The sequence below is a fragment of the Poeciliopsis prolifica genome, unplaced genomic scaffold, assembly GCF_027474105.1.
Source record: "Poeciliopsis prolifica strain line A6 unplaced genomic scaffold, Auburn_PproV2 SCAFFOLD079, whole genome shotgun sequence".
NCBI lineage: Eukaryota > Metazoa > Chordata > Actinopteri > Cyprinodontiformes > Poeciliidae > Poeciliopsis > Poeciliopsis prolifica.
The window spans coordinates 20,001-37,852 of record NW_026562454.1 but is presented as its reverse complement, the minus strand read 5'-3'; the positions used below and the strand labels follow the sequence as shown (position 1 = coordinate 37,852).

The 17,852-nt window shown below is 41.3% G+C and overlaps 2 protein-coding genes and 1 pseudogene across 2 annotated transcripts in view; all 3 read right to left on the bottom strand.

Moving 5' to 3' along the window:
- Window positions 1-3,824: 3,824 nt before the first annotated feature.
- On the bottom strand, window positions 3,825-9,237 carry LOC129352698 (cytoplasmic 60S subunit biogenesis factor ZNF622-like). Its single transcript, XM_055021811.1, is given in 8 exon segments — window positions 3,825-3,990; window positions 3,992-4,083; window positions 4,597-4,740; window positions 4,807-4,919; window positions 5,048-5,210; window positions 5,663-5,917; window positions 6,597-7,146; window positions 9,131-9,237. Coding segments are annotated over 7 exon segments (1,350 nt in total). The 5' UTR covers window positions 7,141-7,146; window positions 9,131-9,237; the 3' UTR covers window positions 3,825-3,951.
- A 1,237-nt stretch (window positions 9,238-10,474) lies between these two features.
- On the bottom strand, window positions 10,475-11,848 carry LOC129352701 (E3 ubiquitin/ISG15 ligase TRIM25-like; annotated as a pseudogene).
- Window positions 11,849-13,927: 2,079 nt separating this feature from the next.
- LOC129352696 (reticulophagy regulator 1-like) overlaps window positions 13,928-17,852 on the bottom strand; it is a 15,884-nt gene continuing 11,959 nt past the window's right edge. Inside the window, 8 exon segments of the mRNA XM_055021810.1 lie at window positions 13,928-14,175; window positions 14,178-14,285; window positions 14,288-14,647; window positions 15,074-15,197; window positions 15,439-15,509; window positions 15,881-16,003; window positions 16,085-16,169; window positions 16,278-16,395. Of these exon segments, the coding sequence (XP_054877785.1) occupies window positions 14,138-14,175; window positions 14,178-14,285; window positions 14,288-14,647; window positions 15,074-15,197; window positions 15,439-15,509; window positions 15,881-16,003; window positions 16,085-16,169; window positions 16,278-16,395 (1,027 nt within the window). The 3' untranslated portion in view covers window positions 13,928-14,137.

Genomic DNA, 17,852 nt, shown 5'->3' with positions numbered 1-17,852 from the left:
CCTGCTGCGCTCCGGAGAGCCGCGGAGGCGCTCCATGTTCCTCCTGCTCCTCCCCGGAGCAGAAAACAACCCGAACGAACCTCCTGCCTGTCCGGCTCCTCCTCACAGCGGGAGGCGAGGAGGAGGTGAACGTTCTGCCTGTCCGGCTCCTCCTCACAGCGGGAGGCGAGGAGGAGGTGAACGTTCTGCCTGTCCGGCTCCTCCTCACAGCGGGAGGCGAGGAGGAGGTGAACGTTCTGCCTGTCCGGCTCCTCCTCACAGCGGGAGGCGAGGAGGAGGTGAACGTTCTGCCTGTCCGGCTCCTCCTCAGCAGGAGGAACTTCTTGAGGTCCCTGCGCTCTCAGGCAGCAGCAAACTGCATTTCTCCGGAAATGACCAATCAATCACATTATTACCCCATTAATGTGATGGAGGAGGCGCGTTTCCAGAGCAACCAGAGGGAGGAAGAGCCGCTTCATGATCCCGGCGGCGGCGCAGCATCAGGACCAGCAGGAAGAGGCTGCGGGTCCCCGGGGGCGCGACCCGCCGCGCTCCTCCTCCTGGTCTTAGAGGAATCACCTGCAGGCGCGCAGATGCTGTCGTCATCACCATCATCACCATCATCATCATTATTATCATTATCATCATCACCATCAGCATCATCATTATTATCATTATCATCATCACCATCATCATCATCATTATTATCATCATCATCATCGGCTGCTCAGAACTCAAAACAAACCAGATCTCATGCACCAGAATATGATGTAAAATCATTGTCTGTATGATGACAGCTGTCAGAGGCCTGTCATGTTTTCCCATAGCCTCAAAAAGTCCAAACAAAAGTTCATCGGTACCGGTTCTGCAGGTCAAAGTTGAGTTCAGTCACTTTTAATATTTAGCTATGAAGCTTCGGCTCCTCGGAGCGTCTGACCCTGAGAGGTCAGGCAGCCGGACGGTCCTGCTGTGGGCAGGAAGCTGATTGGATGGAAACAAAAACAAACCTGGAAGGAGAATTAAATGTGGAAAAGCGTCCGTCTTTGCAGACTCATCAGATTTTAAATGATCAGTTTTCCAAGCCTGTTTTTAACAGTGAACAGTTTCTCAGTATTTATGACATCATCAGGTGACAAAGGTTGACCAGGTTGTGTTCTGGTTGATCTGAGGAAATGGGAAACAGCAGCTGGGTTGAGCTGAATGAAGCGTTTCCAGCAGGAATCTCCACGCCGCTTCACTCCGTCATCATCTCCATGATGATCCTCAGACGTTCAATCATTCCTGAGAGAAGAATCCATTTCCAAGAACATTCTCTGGGTTTTTTTTTCTTTTGAGGATGTCTTTCACTTTCCGGAGAGCGGGTCCAGTAATGGACTCTAATGCAGCAAAGGAAATTATCCACTCATGTCCGATCACTACCTACACAGCGCCGATCAATACCAGGCCCCCAGGGCTCAGAGGGAGACCAGGATCATGCAGACAGAAGGGGGAAGTTAGAACTAACTCACTATTATCACTATATATATAATATCTATTTCTACATCAATCTACACAGATACCTTGATATTTGTCTATCTATAAATAAATAGATAAACTTTATGAAATGCCAGATGTTGCTTTAATCTAAAACTATTTGCGTCTCGAGATGTGAAGCGAAACTGGAGATGGAAAAAAGACTCCATTTCCACCAAAACTCAGAATTAATTTCAGAAATTTTCTAGAAATAACTTCGACATTTCTGAGCTAAAAAGTAAAAAAAATTCAAGAGAAATGAAAATTGATTAATGTCAGAATTATTTTTAGAAAATTTCTGAGTTCAAAATTCAGAAATCTGCAAGAAAAACAAATTCATGTTGAAAAAACTGGAAATTTTCTGAACTCAGAAATACAAAATTATCTGAGTTTCAAAAGTAAAATATTTTCTGCTTTACAAGCTCATTAATATCAAGTTTTAGTGTTGAAACATTTTGAGATTTGTCTCCAAATTCTGACGTTTTTTTTTCCTCCAAATTTTGACTAAGTGGCTTTTTTTCACCTTAATCCTCATCTGTCATCCGCCCAAGCCAAAATACATAAATTAAAAAATTTCAAAACATAAATAAATGTTCCTCCATGTGGGACTTGTTAGACAATCCAGAATAATCTGGTGATAATCTGCAGATCTCCTGAGGATCAGACGCTGAAGAGGAAATTTGCACAGGAAAACCTGCTGATAACAGAAATTGGCTGAAGTCAGGAGTTATGCAGCGATTTGTCATTTCATGCAATCATGCAAAACAAAGCACCAAATCCGCTCCATCGTGCTGCTTCCAAGCATCAATTTAAACTTTTCATTAACAGCAGGATGTCAGAAAAACAGCAAAGACTGAAGGAAGCTCATAAATTCTTGGTGATTCATAAATCAGCGGTCTCATAAAGGAGCCGCTGCGGCCCTCAGACTCCATCACTCCTCTCTGACGCGCACAGATCTAATGCCTCATCTCTCTCCCACGTCGTCCGGATCAATTAGTCTCCTCCGCGCCGTCGGCCTGTCTGCGCCGCCCCTCCTCCGCGGCGTGCGCCCGGGCAGAGTGCCCTAAACCTCCCCACCATCAAACACACTCAGGAAGTGCAGCGGCTGCCAAATATAAAGTGGAGAACCGCAAACAAATGGAGAAACTGAGCTGATTAATGCAGAGGAGTCGCCATGACATCATCCGCTCCAGGCTCATTCACAAATCTGACGAATGAGAACAGAAGGGCGTGACGGAGTCCAGCTTTGATTCTCATCATTTCACAGAAACAGGTTCTGAGTTTCTATAAATAATAACATTACAGACACTCTGAGGATAAAACAGCAAATCATAGAAAACGAAACGTTTCTCATATAAACAAAGCAAATTAACTTTTATTTCAAATATGTTTTTATACATTAGCTAAAACTGTTACTGACAGCATGAGGCAGGTCATCTTCCTGGGTTGCTTTTGTCATCTGAATAAACAACCAATCAGAGCCAGCAGGAGGGGCTTAGCGCCGCCAATCATCCTCGTGAACATGTTGCTAAATGTGCTAACAGCTGAGAAACTAACTGTTCACCCACCGTCATGGATGGCAGAGAGAGAAGATGATTGACAACGCTAAGACCCGCCTCCTGGCTCTGATTGGTCGTTAGTGCTGGGAGACAGCAGAGCGGATTGGTGTTTTACATAATTACATAATTGAGTATTCAGCTGTTGGCTTGGTCTTAAAACACATTCAGAGCCGACCCGAGCAGCTGCTAACAGCACAGAGCAAAGATCTGGGATTTTAACCTCTGATCATTGGGAATTAAATGATTTCATGGTTTCAGAAGACATAAATTAAATAGTTTCACATTTAAATTCAAAGGAGTAAAACATGAACACACTTCATGGATTTAATCTAACAGTTTAAAGACCTGAGGCAAAAATAATTTCCTCAAACTTCAAAAGAGCTGCAGAAGAAATGATGGGAGGAAATTTGATGTAAATATTTTACTGAACGAGTGAATTAATTTAAAATCACATTTAATCACATTTCAGTTGCATCATCAGTTTTAAAATCATTTTTAATCTATTTAAGTCTCAGCTGGAGGAGAACGTCTGGATATTTTCATTTCATACGTGTGACTATTAGTAAAACATGAGAATATTTTGATGAATTTGACTTTTGCTCTTTATTTTTATTTTATTGGTTGTTTTTCTAACGAGGCTGATCAGATTCAGTTCAGTTCAGGAAAGCAGTTCCTCCTTCTTTCAGTTTTGCGGTTCGTTTTCAGCTCATCTGCACTTTTTAATCAAGACGAGACAGAAAAGTCTGAGTTCCCCTCGTTTTCCCGGCAGCCATCATCCAGCTGCAGCAGTCTGTGTCGCAGCTGCAGCAGTCTGTGTCGCAGCTGCAGCAGTCTGTGTCGCAGCTGCAGCAGTCTGTGTCGCAGCTGCAGCAGTCTGTGTCGCAGCTGCTTCCTCTCCCTCTCAGAACATAACCTGCGCTCTGAAGTGCTTCTGCTTGGTGGGCGTTGTTGCTCATCCCCGTCTTCAGCATCCAGCGGGATTTCATCCTCTGGACGTACTGCATGTCCCTCTGTCTCTGCTGGACCGAGCCGCCTGGAGGGACGGACATTTTGTTAAAGACAGGAGGACAAACGTCCCACTGAGGGAAGTCAGAAAACCACATTACAGCTGATTTCATGTAGATTTTTTGAGTTTCAACAATAAAAACACAAATCTGCTGTAAATATAAATCACGATTAACTTGTTGATGTGGTTGCTATGGTTACAATTATAGACCCAGAAGAGCTGATTGGTAATTGATCTACATTTAGACCTGAACTGATCGATTTCTGCAGGATGTTTCAACCATAAAGGCTCTTTGCCTCTTTTCCTTATTTATTACAAAATATTTATTTTTTATAAAGATGTATATATTTAACATTTTATTTTTTTATAAATTATGTCTCTTATCAAATAAATGTATTTTTACAGGCTCTGGTACATATGTATAAATATATATCTGTTTATATTTACAAATATTAAATCACCTCATAATTTCTAACCCAGAAGCATCAAGTTGAGGATTCAGCCTCCAAACTGAATCATGTTTTCGCTGCGGAGCCTCACCTGCGTCTCCCGCCCAGCCCAGGGCTCTGTACTGCCGCAGGACCCGGCCCACGGCGTTCCCGCTGCGGCCCGGAACCACGGCCCGCTGCGTCCCGAACCGCTGCCGGTAGTACCTCATGAGGGAGCGGTGGCCCACCTTGGCACCTGAGGAAACAATCAGCGGTTTGAACGGCTTCCAGAGCCAAACCAGCAGCTGGAAGCAAAGGTCACCTGAAGGCAGGGTCAGCTCCATCGTCTCATTGTCGTACTGCAGGTTCTTCTCGTCTGGCAGATCCTCGTCCGTCCCTTCATCCGCTCCCTCGCTCCGGTCCGGGTAACTGCTCCTGTTGGACCAACAGCAGAAGCACATCGGTTCACAGAGCAAAGAGGAAATCTGTCCCAACTTCAGGAAACATTGAAGTTCATCGTCTCAAACTGAAGGAGGTTAAAAACGTCGAAACCAGAGAAACACCTGAAGTCGTAGAAATCTGCGAACTCCAGGGCGGCGTCTCCGTCCGTGAACAGCTTGCAGTGGCTCTTATCCGTCATGTGACTCTGCACCGCCTCTGTGGAGTAAAACGAGCGGCCCTTCTCGTTGCACCACAAGCAAACGTTCCCAGCACCGACTTTCTCTCCTGAGGAAAAAGTTCAGGAAGTTTCTTAATTTGCAAAAAAAAAAAAAAACTGAAATACTTTAGAAACAATCTAAGAAAAAAAAACTCAAATAAATCAGGAGATTTCTGTGATCCAAAAGTCAAACAAAGTTTTAGATTAATGACAAAAATGTTCTAGAAAAAATTTCTGAGTTGAAATTTCTTCTAAAACATTTCTTAGATTAATCTCAAAATTCTTCTCTTCTTTTAAATTATGTTCAAGTTTAATTTTTTTTTTTTTACTCAGCAAATGAAAGATTTAACCCTTTATGTTCTGAATCTTCAAACCAGAGAAAAGTCTTGTTTTAAGAAAATGGCCAGTTAACCGTTGACAAGATCAATCAAATCAGCATTCGATGATGGAAACAAATTGTAAGAATCTTATAAAGCTAAATATACAAAGCATGATGAGGAACGTGCAGCGATGGACCCACCCAGGTACCGGACCAGGCCCCTGAGGTCCACCAGGAACTCCACGTCTGGGATGAAGAAGCTGTGGACTCTAGTCATGTGAGCCACGTTCCTCAGCAGCGAGCGAGAGCGGTGGGGGCAAAACAGGCAGTGTGTGACGGGGACGGAGCCCGGCAGGGGGCCCGGAGAGCCGCCTTCCTCTTCCTCCATCAGCTCCTCTTCATCCGCATCTTCCTCCATGTCGTCATCGTCATCCTCATCAACATCCTCCCACTCCTCTGGAGGGTTTTACAGAAACAGGTCAGACACTTTTCCCACAGTCAAATCTATATATTTTTATTGAATTATTTATCTATTTATTTAGTCCAAAGTTTATACCACCAATCCAAACTGGTATGACACTAAAAAAACCTTGAATACAACAATTTTATTTTTGAAATGTCTGTTTAAAACACATCCTGAACAAAACACTAACTGAATAAAAAATTCCCAAATTTCAATAACTTTAATGTGTAAAACATTGAAACAATCCAATGTAAGAGCTGAGCTAAATCACCTTCATCCTCAAATTAAATGATTAAAATATAGAAAAAAAGTCCAAACAGATCAATAAAAGAGTCTTCACTAAGTTTTCTGCTGTTTAGCAAATATAATTTTATTAATTCTAACTGACCTACAATAAGAAACATTTTGTCTTATTTAATTTTGGACATTTAGAAAAATGTTAAACTTTTTATGACTGGATTTCAACTGTAAATGTTCAAATTTAGTCTATTAAAGAAACTTCATATCACACTTTATTACCAAATTGTGCAGTTTGAATATTAATCATTTTCAATGATTTCACCTAGAAATCAAGAATTTTCCAAACACCAACAGAAAGTCTTGGATTTTCAACCCTGAAAACATCAAATCTTCTTCATTTAAACATTTAAAATGCTTTTTTATTCTGTTTACCTTCTGCTGCCTCTCCTCCCTCCTCTCTCTCCCGTCTCTTCACCTGCTCCTCCAGCCACACCATGCGGGGCGGTTTCTCCGCCCTCGCCGCGGCGGCGGTCTGGACCGTGGCCGTCTTGGGCCTGTGCTGCTCCCTCAGCACCTGCTGCAGCGCCTCGTTCCTGGCGTCGTTGTCCACCTTCTCGTCGCAGACGCCCTTCTCCAGGTTCTTCTCATTCATCCTCTCCACCTTCCTCTGCGCCGCCAGCAGCGCCTGCCTCTCTGCCTGCTGGTGCTTGTGGGACTGCAGGTGGTTCTGGTAGGCGTTGGCGCTGGAGAACTTCTTGCTGCAGATGCCGCAGCTCTCGGTGGCGTGGGTCAGCTGCTGGTCGGCGGCGGTCCGCTGCGCCAGCACGCGCTCCTGGAAGTTCTCTGCGGTGACCGGTGGCATGTCGGCCACCTTGCGCTTCAGGTTGTAGCGGTGCCAGTCGGTTTTGTAATGCGCCCGCTGCACCTCGCCATCGGCGAAGGCCACCCGGCAGCTGATGCAGGTGTAAGACGCCATGGTGACCTGAAGGCACATCGCTCATGTTTAGACTTCTTAATCACAATACAGACAAAAATATGACTCTTACTAGCAGATTAAAATACAGAAATCAGTCGAAAGGTTTCTGTTTGAAATGTTTAAAAGCAAATGTAATAATTACTTTTATTTAACCAGAAAATAAAGTTGAGAATAGAAAAGTTTATTTCTGTAGCTCATTTACAACAACCTCAGTGCTTCTAAACAATTCAACATCACAAGTAGACAGATGATAAAACAGAAAATAAAATTAAGTTTGTTGAAAATGATTATTATAAAACTGGCAGAAAATACCAAAAACTGATATAAATAAAAACCAAAATATAATTAATTTCAGCTGCACTGATTTCACACAAAAACTGAAACCAGTGAAAAGGAGGACTAGTATCCCCCCTTTCTTCATTAATATGCCTGTCACAATAAGCAATAAATCAATTGATCACATGACGAATTAAAACAAGCTCAACCATTTCAATTTGTATTATTTATCTTTTTCCTCTTTTCTCTCATTCTAACTAAAATTGGATGATAAAGTTTCAGTTTGCTGCTTCAGTCTAAACCAGTGCTTCTCAATTATTTTCCGTTACGCCCCCCTAGCAAGAAGAAAACTATTCGCGCCCCCCACTCCCCACCGTGACTATCCATCTCTGCATAACATTTTTTCGTTATTAACATTTTTTTCGCTGAAAAAACTCTAGCGGCTTATCGGCGTGATTGGGATGTAACGTATTTAAGTGACGCACTAATTTATTTGGCTTCATGCTGTCCGCTGCGAGCATTTTTAGACACAGCAAACACACCGGTCTTTCCTCTTCTCCAACTGTAGTCACAGTGAAGCCAAGCGCTAAATACGCTTCGTCGTATTTCCTCTTCTTAGCTTTCGGTTGACTTTCTGTTGTCTCATTATCTTTGTCTCTCTCCGCTTTTCTTTTCATCCCTGTGAAAAACTTTTTCATGTTGGGGGTTGTTGAATAACGGAGGCCATAGACATAACGCAGTCGGAGCTTTTTGTTGACTTAACACTGCTAACCAGGGCAAACCTGTTGTCTTGTAAGTCATGAAATGTTGCACTGTCGCAAACGTGACAGAAGTAACAATGAGAGCGCCACTGCCGCCTACTGTGCGCAATTACACTTTATACTAGTATGGCCAAAAAAAGCCTGTTCCCCAGGATCACACGCCCCCCCAGGTATCGCACCGCGCCCCCCAAAGGGGGCCCGCCCCACTATTTGAGAAGCACTGGTCTAAACTAAACCCTTTTTCGATGTACAATTTTGTTTCCAGAGACTTTATCGTTTATTTTATTTATTGTTTCTGTTGTTTTGTTTGTTTATTTTTGGATATTTAAAATGTCTTCCAGTTCCAGTGCTTAGTGTCCATTCCAATTGAAAGTTTATTGATCTTTGAGAATGAGTTGTTACATTATTATTTTAAGTAAGTGGGGTCCTGAAGAAGCCTATATCAAAGAGAAATGTTTTTCCAAGAATAATATTTGTGTTAGTGGCGCTATGAATGCTGGGACATGTAGTCACAGCCACCCAGACCTTAAAAATGTTTTAATAACATGTAGTCACTTCCCTAATGTCTGTCAGCATCAGTTAAACACTTTTATTACATTTAGTTTGCTGTTATGGTTGTTTCTATATTTAACTGAGACACATTTCTGTAAAGTCAGCAGATAAAGCTCATAATAAAACGGTTCCTGGACAGCGACCTTCATAACATTATTACAAAGGAAATTTTACACCTCACCTAGCAATCTGTTAAACAGATGATCAATCATTTTAGCGATTATTTAGATTAACCATAAAACGATAAAAGTTTAGATAACCTGCCCTGACATCTGTTAGCAACAAGCTAGCCAAACTCCCAGCTCAGGCTTAACACCGCCGATAAACAACTGAAGTTCGAACCGTTCCGACTTTCAAACCAATCTTAGAAAAAGCTGATTTTACATCCAGTAATTACTTACTTATTTAAGATGCTTAAGACTGAGAGCCAAAGAGCCTGAGTGGTGACTTTTATTCTCACTTGTAAACACGAGGGTAAACGCTGAGCTTTAAACTTCTTCTGTGAACTTCCATCCGAATCTCGATCGGCGCACTATCGCCCCCTTCAGGATAGACCGACGTTCTCATCACAGAGAAAGGCTTGATACGTCAGCACGTCCGCCATGTTGTGAGTGTCAGGTTGATCTCGTAAATGAACACGGAAACTGTTTTTTCCGACTAAACCAAACAGCGAAACGGACTTGAATTCACTTTTGGTTTAATAGTATTTAGAAAACACATTCATTGACACAAACACAGAAAAATATGCAAATCAAAATAAGGAACAACAAAATCTCACCTGGAAAATCTGAAGGAAACTGCACTCATTTTTCTAGTTTATTTTGTTAAGAAGATTTAAACGACAAATCCTACAGAAAGATATTTCTGATGCAATAGTCCTTTTTCAGGAGAAAGCTTCTCATAAGCTTCATTTTTGTATTTACATTTTAGTTATCATTTAAAAATAATGCTAGATCAGAGGTTCACAAAAGACACCAAGTAGGCTGTCGTGAAATAATTTTTATTATTATGGGAATGTGAACCTTGATATGTGTAAAGGGCCAATAGAGACAACATTAATTAAATAAAATAAATAAATAAATCTACCATTAAGAGTCTCATTAAATAATGTAATATATTTTAAGTGATTACAGTACATAATCCAAAATAATTTTTATTAAACAAATTTATTTAAAAACATAAACAATAAAATAACAATATGTATTTTAAGAGGTTGCCAGTCTCTTGCAATGTTATTTTAAGTCACAAGGCTGAAAAGTTTGGAAACTCCAGAGCAGCAATGAAAACATTTGCAACATTTGAATTTCCTGGATAAAATAACGTTTCCAAAAGATTTAAGAATAGATGCCAGGGCCTCTCTACGTTTTATTTTATTTTTTCAGTTCAAGCACTACCAAATGCACAAAACACATGACAGTAAAATTCAACTCAGAGAAATTCAAACCCAGTCTACCTAAGTTTACAGAACTCTACAGCATCTTTGGAGTAATAAATCCAAACTCCAGCATGAAGCGGCTCAGTGAATCTGGTCTGGACTCTGTGGATCAGAGTCATGGATTCAGAGATGCTGTAGAAGGACAGAATACCTGCTGTGTGATCCAGGAACACTCCCACTCTGGAGGAAACTGGACCTGAGACAGGAGTTTTGATGTTCTTGTGAAAAAATGCATATTTTTTCTGGTAACAATCCAAAGCCCAAGACTTGTGATTCCGACCAAATCCACATTCATTCCCACCTCCTGCTCTGCTGATATTATTGTATGAAACAGCAACAAATCCTCCTCTTCCTCTCCACTCCACCTCCCAGTAACAACGTCCAGTCAGACTCTCTTTACTCAGGACCTGACAACAACCAGTGAATCTGTCTGGATGACTTGGATAAGACTGAGGTTGATTCATCAATGTCACCTTCCTGTTCTCTTCTGATAAAACCAGATGTGTGTGAGCCGAGTTTGGATCCAATGTGATTTTTACATGCATATCTTAAAAAGTCAGATTTGTTCGTTGGTTCTGACAGCAGAACATCCACCTCAGTGACCATCAGTGAGATGTTTGTCCATGAGTCTCTCAGGACGTCCTGTAGTTTGTCTCTGAGCTCTGACACAGCTGCTGCCACGTCCTCAAAGTGTCTCAGAGGACGGATGTTGATGCTGGATGAGTGTGTGGACTCACTGAGTGCTGGCAGTGAGGGGTAGTTGAGGAGAAACTGGTTGTGATCCTCTGTGTGTGAGAGCTGCTCCAGCTCAGCGTCTTTCCTCTTCAGCTCAGTGATCTCCTGCTGCAGCTTCTCCTCAACATCTTTGACTCGACTCACTTCAGTTTCCTGCTGGGATCTGATCTGCTGCTTCACATCAGAGCTTCTTTCCTGGAGGAGACGGATCAGCTGGGTGAAGATCTCCTCACTGTCCTCCACTGTTTTATCAGCAGAGTGATTGATGGCCTCCACCTCCTGTTGAAGCAGCTTCACATCTTTCTCTCTGTCCTGGATTCTCTGCTGGATGTTTCCTCGTCTCTCCTCCAGCTCTCTCTGCCTCTCAGTCCTTTCTGCTGCAGCTGATACTGTGTCGTGGCCTTTATGTTTCATCCACAGAGCAGAGATAACAGATACACTTCTTATCAGTGCGGCAGAACATGTTTATCACCTCATCATGCTTAGAGCAGATGTTCTCCTGCAGGTTCTTGTTCGGCTCCACCAGCTTGTGGTACCTGAAAGTTGATGAATAATGATGAGGCTGAAGGTGTTCCTCACAATAAGAGGCCAGACAAACTAAACAGGACTTGATGGCTTTCAGTTTTCTTCCAGTACAGGAATCACAGGCCACATCTTCAGGTCCAGCATAGCGATGGTCAGTAGGAGCAGCTTGGAGTCCAGTCTTCTTCAGTTGCTCCACTAACGTTGCTAACATGGTGTTTTTCTCTAGGACAGGCCTTGATATGAAGGTTTTCCTGCACTGAGGGCAGCTGTAAATACCTTTCTTATGCTGTTCATCCCAGTGGGTATTAATACAGTTCATGCAGTAGCTGTGTCCACAGGGAATCGTCGCCGGATTCTTCAGTAGATCCAAACAGATCGGACATGAAAAAGTTTCTCGGTCCAGCTGAACTGCCTGCGGCTCCATTTCTGGTTTCTGTGACTGTTGAGTCCTACCTATATTTAAGCCTGAGCACAGAAGGGGAAGGAACAAGCAAATATGCGATCCGACTGGAAATGGAGGAAATGCCAAGAGGAGAGCTGTTTATCAGGTTTGGTCACAGTCCTGTAAATGTGACGTGTTTCTGTTTGTACAGTAAAGACTCAACCTGAAGGTTTTCTGCCAATCAGTTCTACTGTTTATTAAATTTCATTATCAGCTTGTTTTAGACATTTACTGAATAATGATAATAACATTTTCTCCATGTCTAGAAAAACCAAATGCTGATTTTTTTTAAATGCTAGAGTTTAGTTCAGAAAACGTTTCTTAATGTCAAAATATAGAAAATGTCAAGATCTTATATATCACTAAATCTTAACTTCTAAGTAATGATTCTATAATTAAGTTTTTAATTCTATCAAACTGCAATGTTTTGTTTGTTTAGATTTAGGCAACATTACAGGCTCCTGGGTCTTTAGCGCCCCTTGTGGTAAATAATCTAAACAGCAACTCATCATTTCTTCTGTCAGGAAATGATGAGCAAAGATCTTTAGATTTCCATCTGCTGACAAAAATACCGGCAGTAGCAGTACACTGAAATAATAAAATAAAACAAACTGAGATTTCTAGTTCTTGTATTTGTTTTGTTGACATTTAATTGTTTGATATTAGATCAAGTTATAAAGAAGAATAACTCCCGGAAATCCTCTGATATGTTAGTGGCTTAATAAAGTAATAAAAATAAATGTAATTAAATTAACTACAATGAAAATCAACAATGTTTCCTCATGTTTACAAATAAAAACATCATTAAGATCCAACAGACTGATTTAAGAGAATTTATTGAATTAACGACTTGGACAACATTAAAGTATATTAAATATTAGGATATTTTTAATTATTTTCCACCTCCATCATATTTTTTCTTTAAATCTCATGCAGCAGGCTAATACAAATTCACACAGCTCAGCTTTTGAATTATGGCAAAAATGAATAAAAATCAATCAGTGGCCAGGTGGAAACAGGCTGGGTCTCTCGTTCTGGGTCACAGCAGGTCAATTTGTTTTCCATTTTCTGCCTGTGGTGGTAAAATAATTGAGCTGCATCACTTCTGATTACTGTGGTCAGAAATAAATGCTGGATTTGTTTGGTCAAATAATAAAAGACAGCACAATCTTGATTCTTTATTTTTATTTTGCATTCATACAACCTTGCGGTTTAAAGCAGAAATTGGCACAGCTGGAACTAAAATCATAAAGTGGAAAAAATATCAAAAATAAAAATGAAACAAGAAATGAAAGAGGATAATACTGTGAATAATAAGTCAGAACAATTACTTCATCAAACTTGTTTTCCTGTATTGTTCCAACAGTCAGTCTAATCTCTGTTTTTCCTCATTTGGATTCCCGGCAGCTCTCTGCCATTCATCCACAAAATCTCCTAAAGTCCTTCTGCAGGAGGTTTATTTAGATATCCATGCATATCATTCTGAGACCAGCTGCATGTTGCATCAAAAGAAAAGTGAAAAGCTGCAAAATGTTTTGATAAAGTAAGAAACACTAAGATCCTAACGCAGGAGATCCAATGAACCTGATTATCTTCTGAAACCTTCATCATCAATGATCCAGCCATGAACAACGTTTTAATCTCAGCCTGAAACATGTAGCTATGCAGTGATTATCACCATGAACTTGTTCACTTCTTTGGATTTCTGGGTTATGCAGTTGAAGAACTAAGCCAGATTTCAGGTGACTGTTTGGCTCGGATTGCTTCTGTGGAGTCAGTATGAGTAGTCAGTGTCTTGTTTTCAAAAAACTAATTTCACAACCTGGACGAAGAGAAAGAACTTTGTAGGTCTGAGCAAGCTGGCAGTAGGTACAACAGCTTCACACAAATCAGATGTGCCATTATACAACCGTACGTCTTTGAAAAGCAAAAGTGGAGCCTCCTGCACAACCAACAAGAATGCAGCAAAGTGATTTCTGGATGGTAAGTCAACAACAAAACTTCCTTTTCTTTTTCCAGGCTGTTTCATTGCAGATCTCAAATCACAGGTCTGTTTTCCTTTAAGAACCTCCACATCATGATGAGATCCACATTTGCACTAGGGTAAGTGAGCCTCTGCTGCACATGTGCTGAAACAGATGTTTCAAATGTAAATGCTAACTCTAGAAGATACAAATTGTAATATTTTCTCCTCAAAAAGAAGCCAAAAGTGACAGAAACTCTGATTGTCTTTCATGACCATCTACCCTCCACTGCCGAACTTTTCACCAGTCAGTGGCGTCTGAGGAGTTTAGAGAAGAATCCAGACAGGCTGGTTTGTCTGTCTGGGCCGGTTCCTCCTCTTTGGGTTTCGTCTTCTCCTCTACCAACCCGAGCTCTCCTTCCAGTTGCTCCAGCTCAGACTGGTCCAGCAGCTCAAGTCCTCCACCTCGCTGTCAGACTCCTCGGCTAGGTCCAGCAGCCGGCTCGAATCCGGAGGCCTTGACCTCTCGGGGTCTTCGCTCAGAGCCAAGCAGCCGACTGCGGCCTCTATCCTCTCCTGGATGGCGGACGTAACGGCGGCGGCGATAACGTCGCCGGTCATCTGGTTGACCAGTTCCAGGACGCTGTCGCTCGGTTGGCCTTCGTGTGATGGAGGAGGCGATCGCTTTGATTTGATTGGTTTAGTTGGAGGTAAGGAAAGGTCAAGACTGAGGTCATCGTCACCGTTGGTTATTGTGCCGTTATCAAGGGAAGGAAAATCTGGGAGCCCAGCGGTGAACAATTCCTCTTTATCAAGATCTGAAAGAAGCAGATATGGACCAAGAAAATGATTAAGAAGCTCAGAATAACCAACCAGGACTGTCATGTCCTCTTCTCCAATACGAAACACACAGACTTTCAGAAATAAATGTACAGTAAATTTTCTCAGGAGAAAATATTTCTCTCAAAGCTACAAAAGTCTCAATAAAAGAAATGCTGCCTTCTAACAAACAACTGAATTATTCTTAATCAATGGAAATATCAATTGGAAATTTGAGTTCCTACCAACAGCGCTTTCAAAGACCAACTCAATCTGAAGAGGTTTCAGTGTTACTGCTTGTGCTGTAATACCTAAATACCACCACTAGATGGCACTAAGGGAATATTCTTGCAGGATAAACCTGTGAAATGTCAAATAACTAACCATCCACAGGCTAAAACATTAACAGGTTCTGTTATTCTCACCTTCTGAGTTCTCCGTCTGCGGAGTGTGTCCCTCTGACAGGTTGAAAGTGCCGTTATCCGTCCACGTCACGTCAGACACTTCAGTATCTGACACCGACATGTCTTTACACACCGTGGAGTCGAGCTGTTCACCAGAAACACACAGAAATGTCACCTTTTGCACTGAAAAGCTGTCAGTTTGTATAAAATGCAGGGTAAAATCTCTGACTTTATTTTGTTTAGCCCCTCCAGCCCGCCCGACTCCCGCTGGAGGTTTAACAAGCTAACAAGACTCATAAGGATCATAAGTGGTCAATTCCAGTTGTTCTAACTGGACCCTGTTAGTGAACAGAACCAGATCCAAAAGGCGAAAATCAATTACCAACCTTGGGAAACATTGAAGAAAGGTCGGATTCGACGCCTTCTCTCTCCATCTGAGCCTGAACGAGTCTCTTCTCTGAAAAGAACGAATCAACAAGAATCAGATTCAATTCAAATAAATGCAACTTCGTTTAAAAGACAAGATAATGAAAAACACCTCATGGATTGAATATTTTCCTTTATTTGTGAGCTTTTTTGGTAGTAGTTTTTACAGAAAACTAAGAAAGTTACAGTGCATTTATCTAAAAACACATTATGGCTGCTGTTGTTTAATATTCAATATTCAGGCTTGGGTTTGCAGAGGGGAACATGTTATTCCCTCACTACAGAGTGAAATTATTTAAAAAAACATGAGCCAAAGTTTAAAGATGTCCAGAAGGCCTGCAGACTTTAACAGGTTACAAATTAGTCTGCATATTTTACAGAAAAATACTGTTTAGTACTTACCATGGTTCTGCTTGATTTTATGAAAAAATTGCCCGATGCCGAAGTCCAGCTTCTGCAGAACTGGCTTCAGCCACAAACTTTTGTCTTGAGATGAAATCAAAGGCAACAGGAAAAAACCCAGCACTGCAGGAAGGAAACAACATGATCAATGCAGCAATGATTGTAAAATAAATAGAAAAGAGTGCGACAGGTCGCTTCACTCACATATGATGTAGGAGATAACGATTCCTGGAACGTAGCGACCCAAGACAGCGAAGAAGGTGCAGAGACTGCAAACCAGCAGGCAGAACTAACACAAACACAAACAGAACTTCCTCACTGCTGGTTTTTCTGATTTATTTCTGGTGTTTGATTTTATGACAAACTCAAGCTCACGTTGCCAGGTTGTCAGCCTCACCTTGCCAGGGTTTTGCTGTTTGAACGCCGACGTCTCCTGGATGAAAAGTCTCAGGGACTCACCGAGCTGAGGTCCGGTTCTGGACCGGCTTTCCTGCCCCGAATCAATGATCTCCCAACTGGAATCACACAAACCCAGGAACCAGAATCAGTCACTGAAGCTGGAAAATGTCCCTTCATCACACGAGGATCCAAACTGTTCAAAAGGTTTTTCACAACCAGGGATTGATGTCAATAAAACAGGCGTCTGTTTGTTATTGGACAGATTCTGACCAAATTTCATTAAGCAGTTTAACTTTGTATATATTAGAGTAGTAACACAAAAACAGGAGGATGATTGCTAAAACAAACAGGTGTCAGACGGAAACCGGGAGGAGACGAAGTTTTCAGAGACAGCTGAAATATAAAATTTCCATTTCTTTCCCGGGATTTCCCTCACCTCACTTTGTGCTCTTATTTTACATAACAAGGACAAACCGTGACTGGTGTGGAAAACCAGGTAGGAGTGTAAAATGTAAGGCATGTTTCCTCCCTTAAATCCATGAACTGGAATGTTGATCCTTCATCTGTCCTTGTTTCAAAGCCAAGCCAACACACTGGAGGTGATAATACACTGTGATGTACAATGATCCAACCCCAGGTCAGCTATGAAATATATGAGAGGCTTTTTTAATGTGTAAACATTTTATTACATCAAGAGTTGTCACATTTTGGCTAAAACTGTTTGAAATACAAAATGTGGGGAACAGAAGGGAACTGCGTAGTTTCACTGTTTCTGGCTTAATGCCTGTGATTGTTTCTTTTAAATTTGCCGAGCTGTTGTTCTGGTCGTGTTCATCACGTGAAACAACTAAGCACTAAATTTAAATCCAGCTGAGGATGGAAACTTCCTGTCCTGTGTGAGCAGCTGTTCTGGAAACAGCAAACAACTGCTGCAAAATGAAGCTCAAGTTACAGCAACAACTCAGTCATCTCCTCTTGGTCTTTACGACTCACCAACAAACAACCAGCTAAGGTTGTTTATATTTTTTATAAGACTCAGTTAACTGGATCTGCTGTGATTAATCCAGGAAGTTCAGGTTTTACATCAATGCGGTTCTTGACTCAAAACTCACAATTATTTTCTGAACACAAACAGTTTCCACCTCAACTGTGTACAACAAACGAGCGAATGATCAATACGGAAGAATTCAACACTTAAATGAACAACTAAAGTGTTACTTTTATACAAATACATTCAAATATGAACATATATGAATTGTTTTGAGAACCTCTTCCTGTTCTCGGCATCAACATGGTTGAATTTAGAGCTTTAGCTTTAGCATTAGCGTCTGCTAAATACCTTGTTTTCATAATGACTAAACATTAACTACAGCTAAATACATTTGTTTGCGTAGCGTTTTAGCTTTAGCTGTTGCTAAATACCTTGTTTACATAATGATTAAACATGAACTACAGCTAAATACATTTGTTTGCGTAGCGTTTTAGCTTTAGCTGTTGCTAAATACCTTGTTGACATAGCGCTTCAGCATAGGTTCCTCTAAATATAATCTTAATATAGCACTTTTGTACTAGT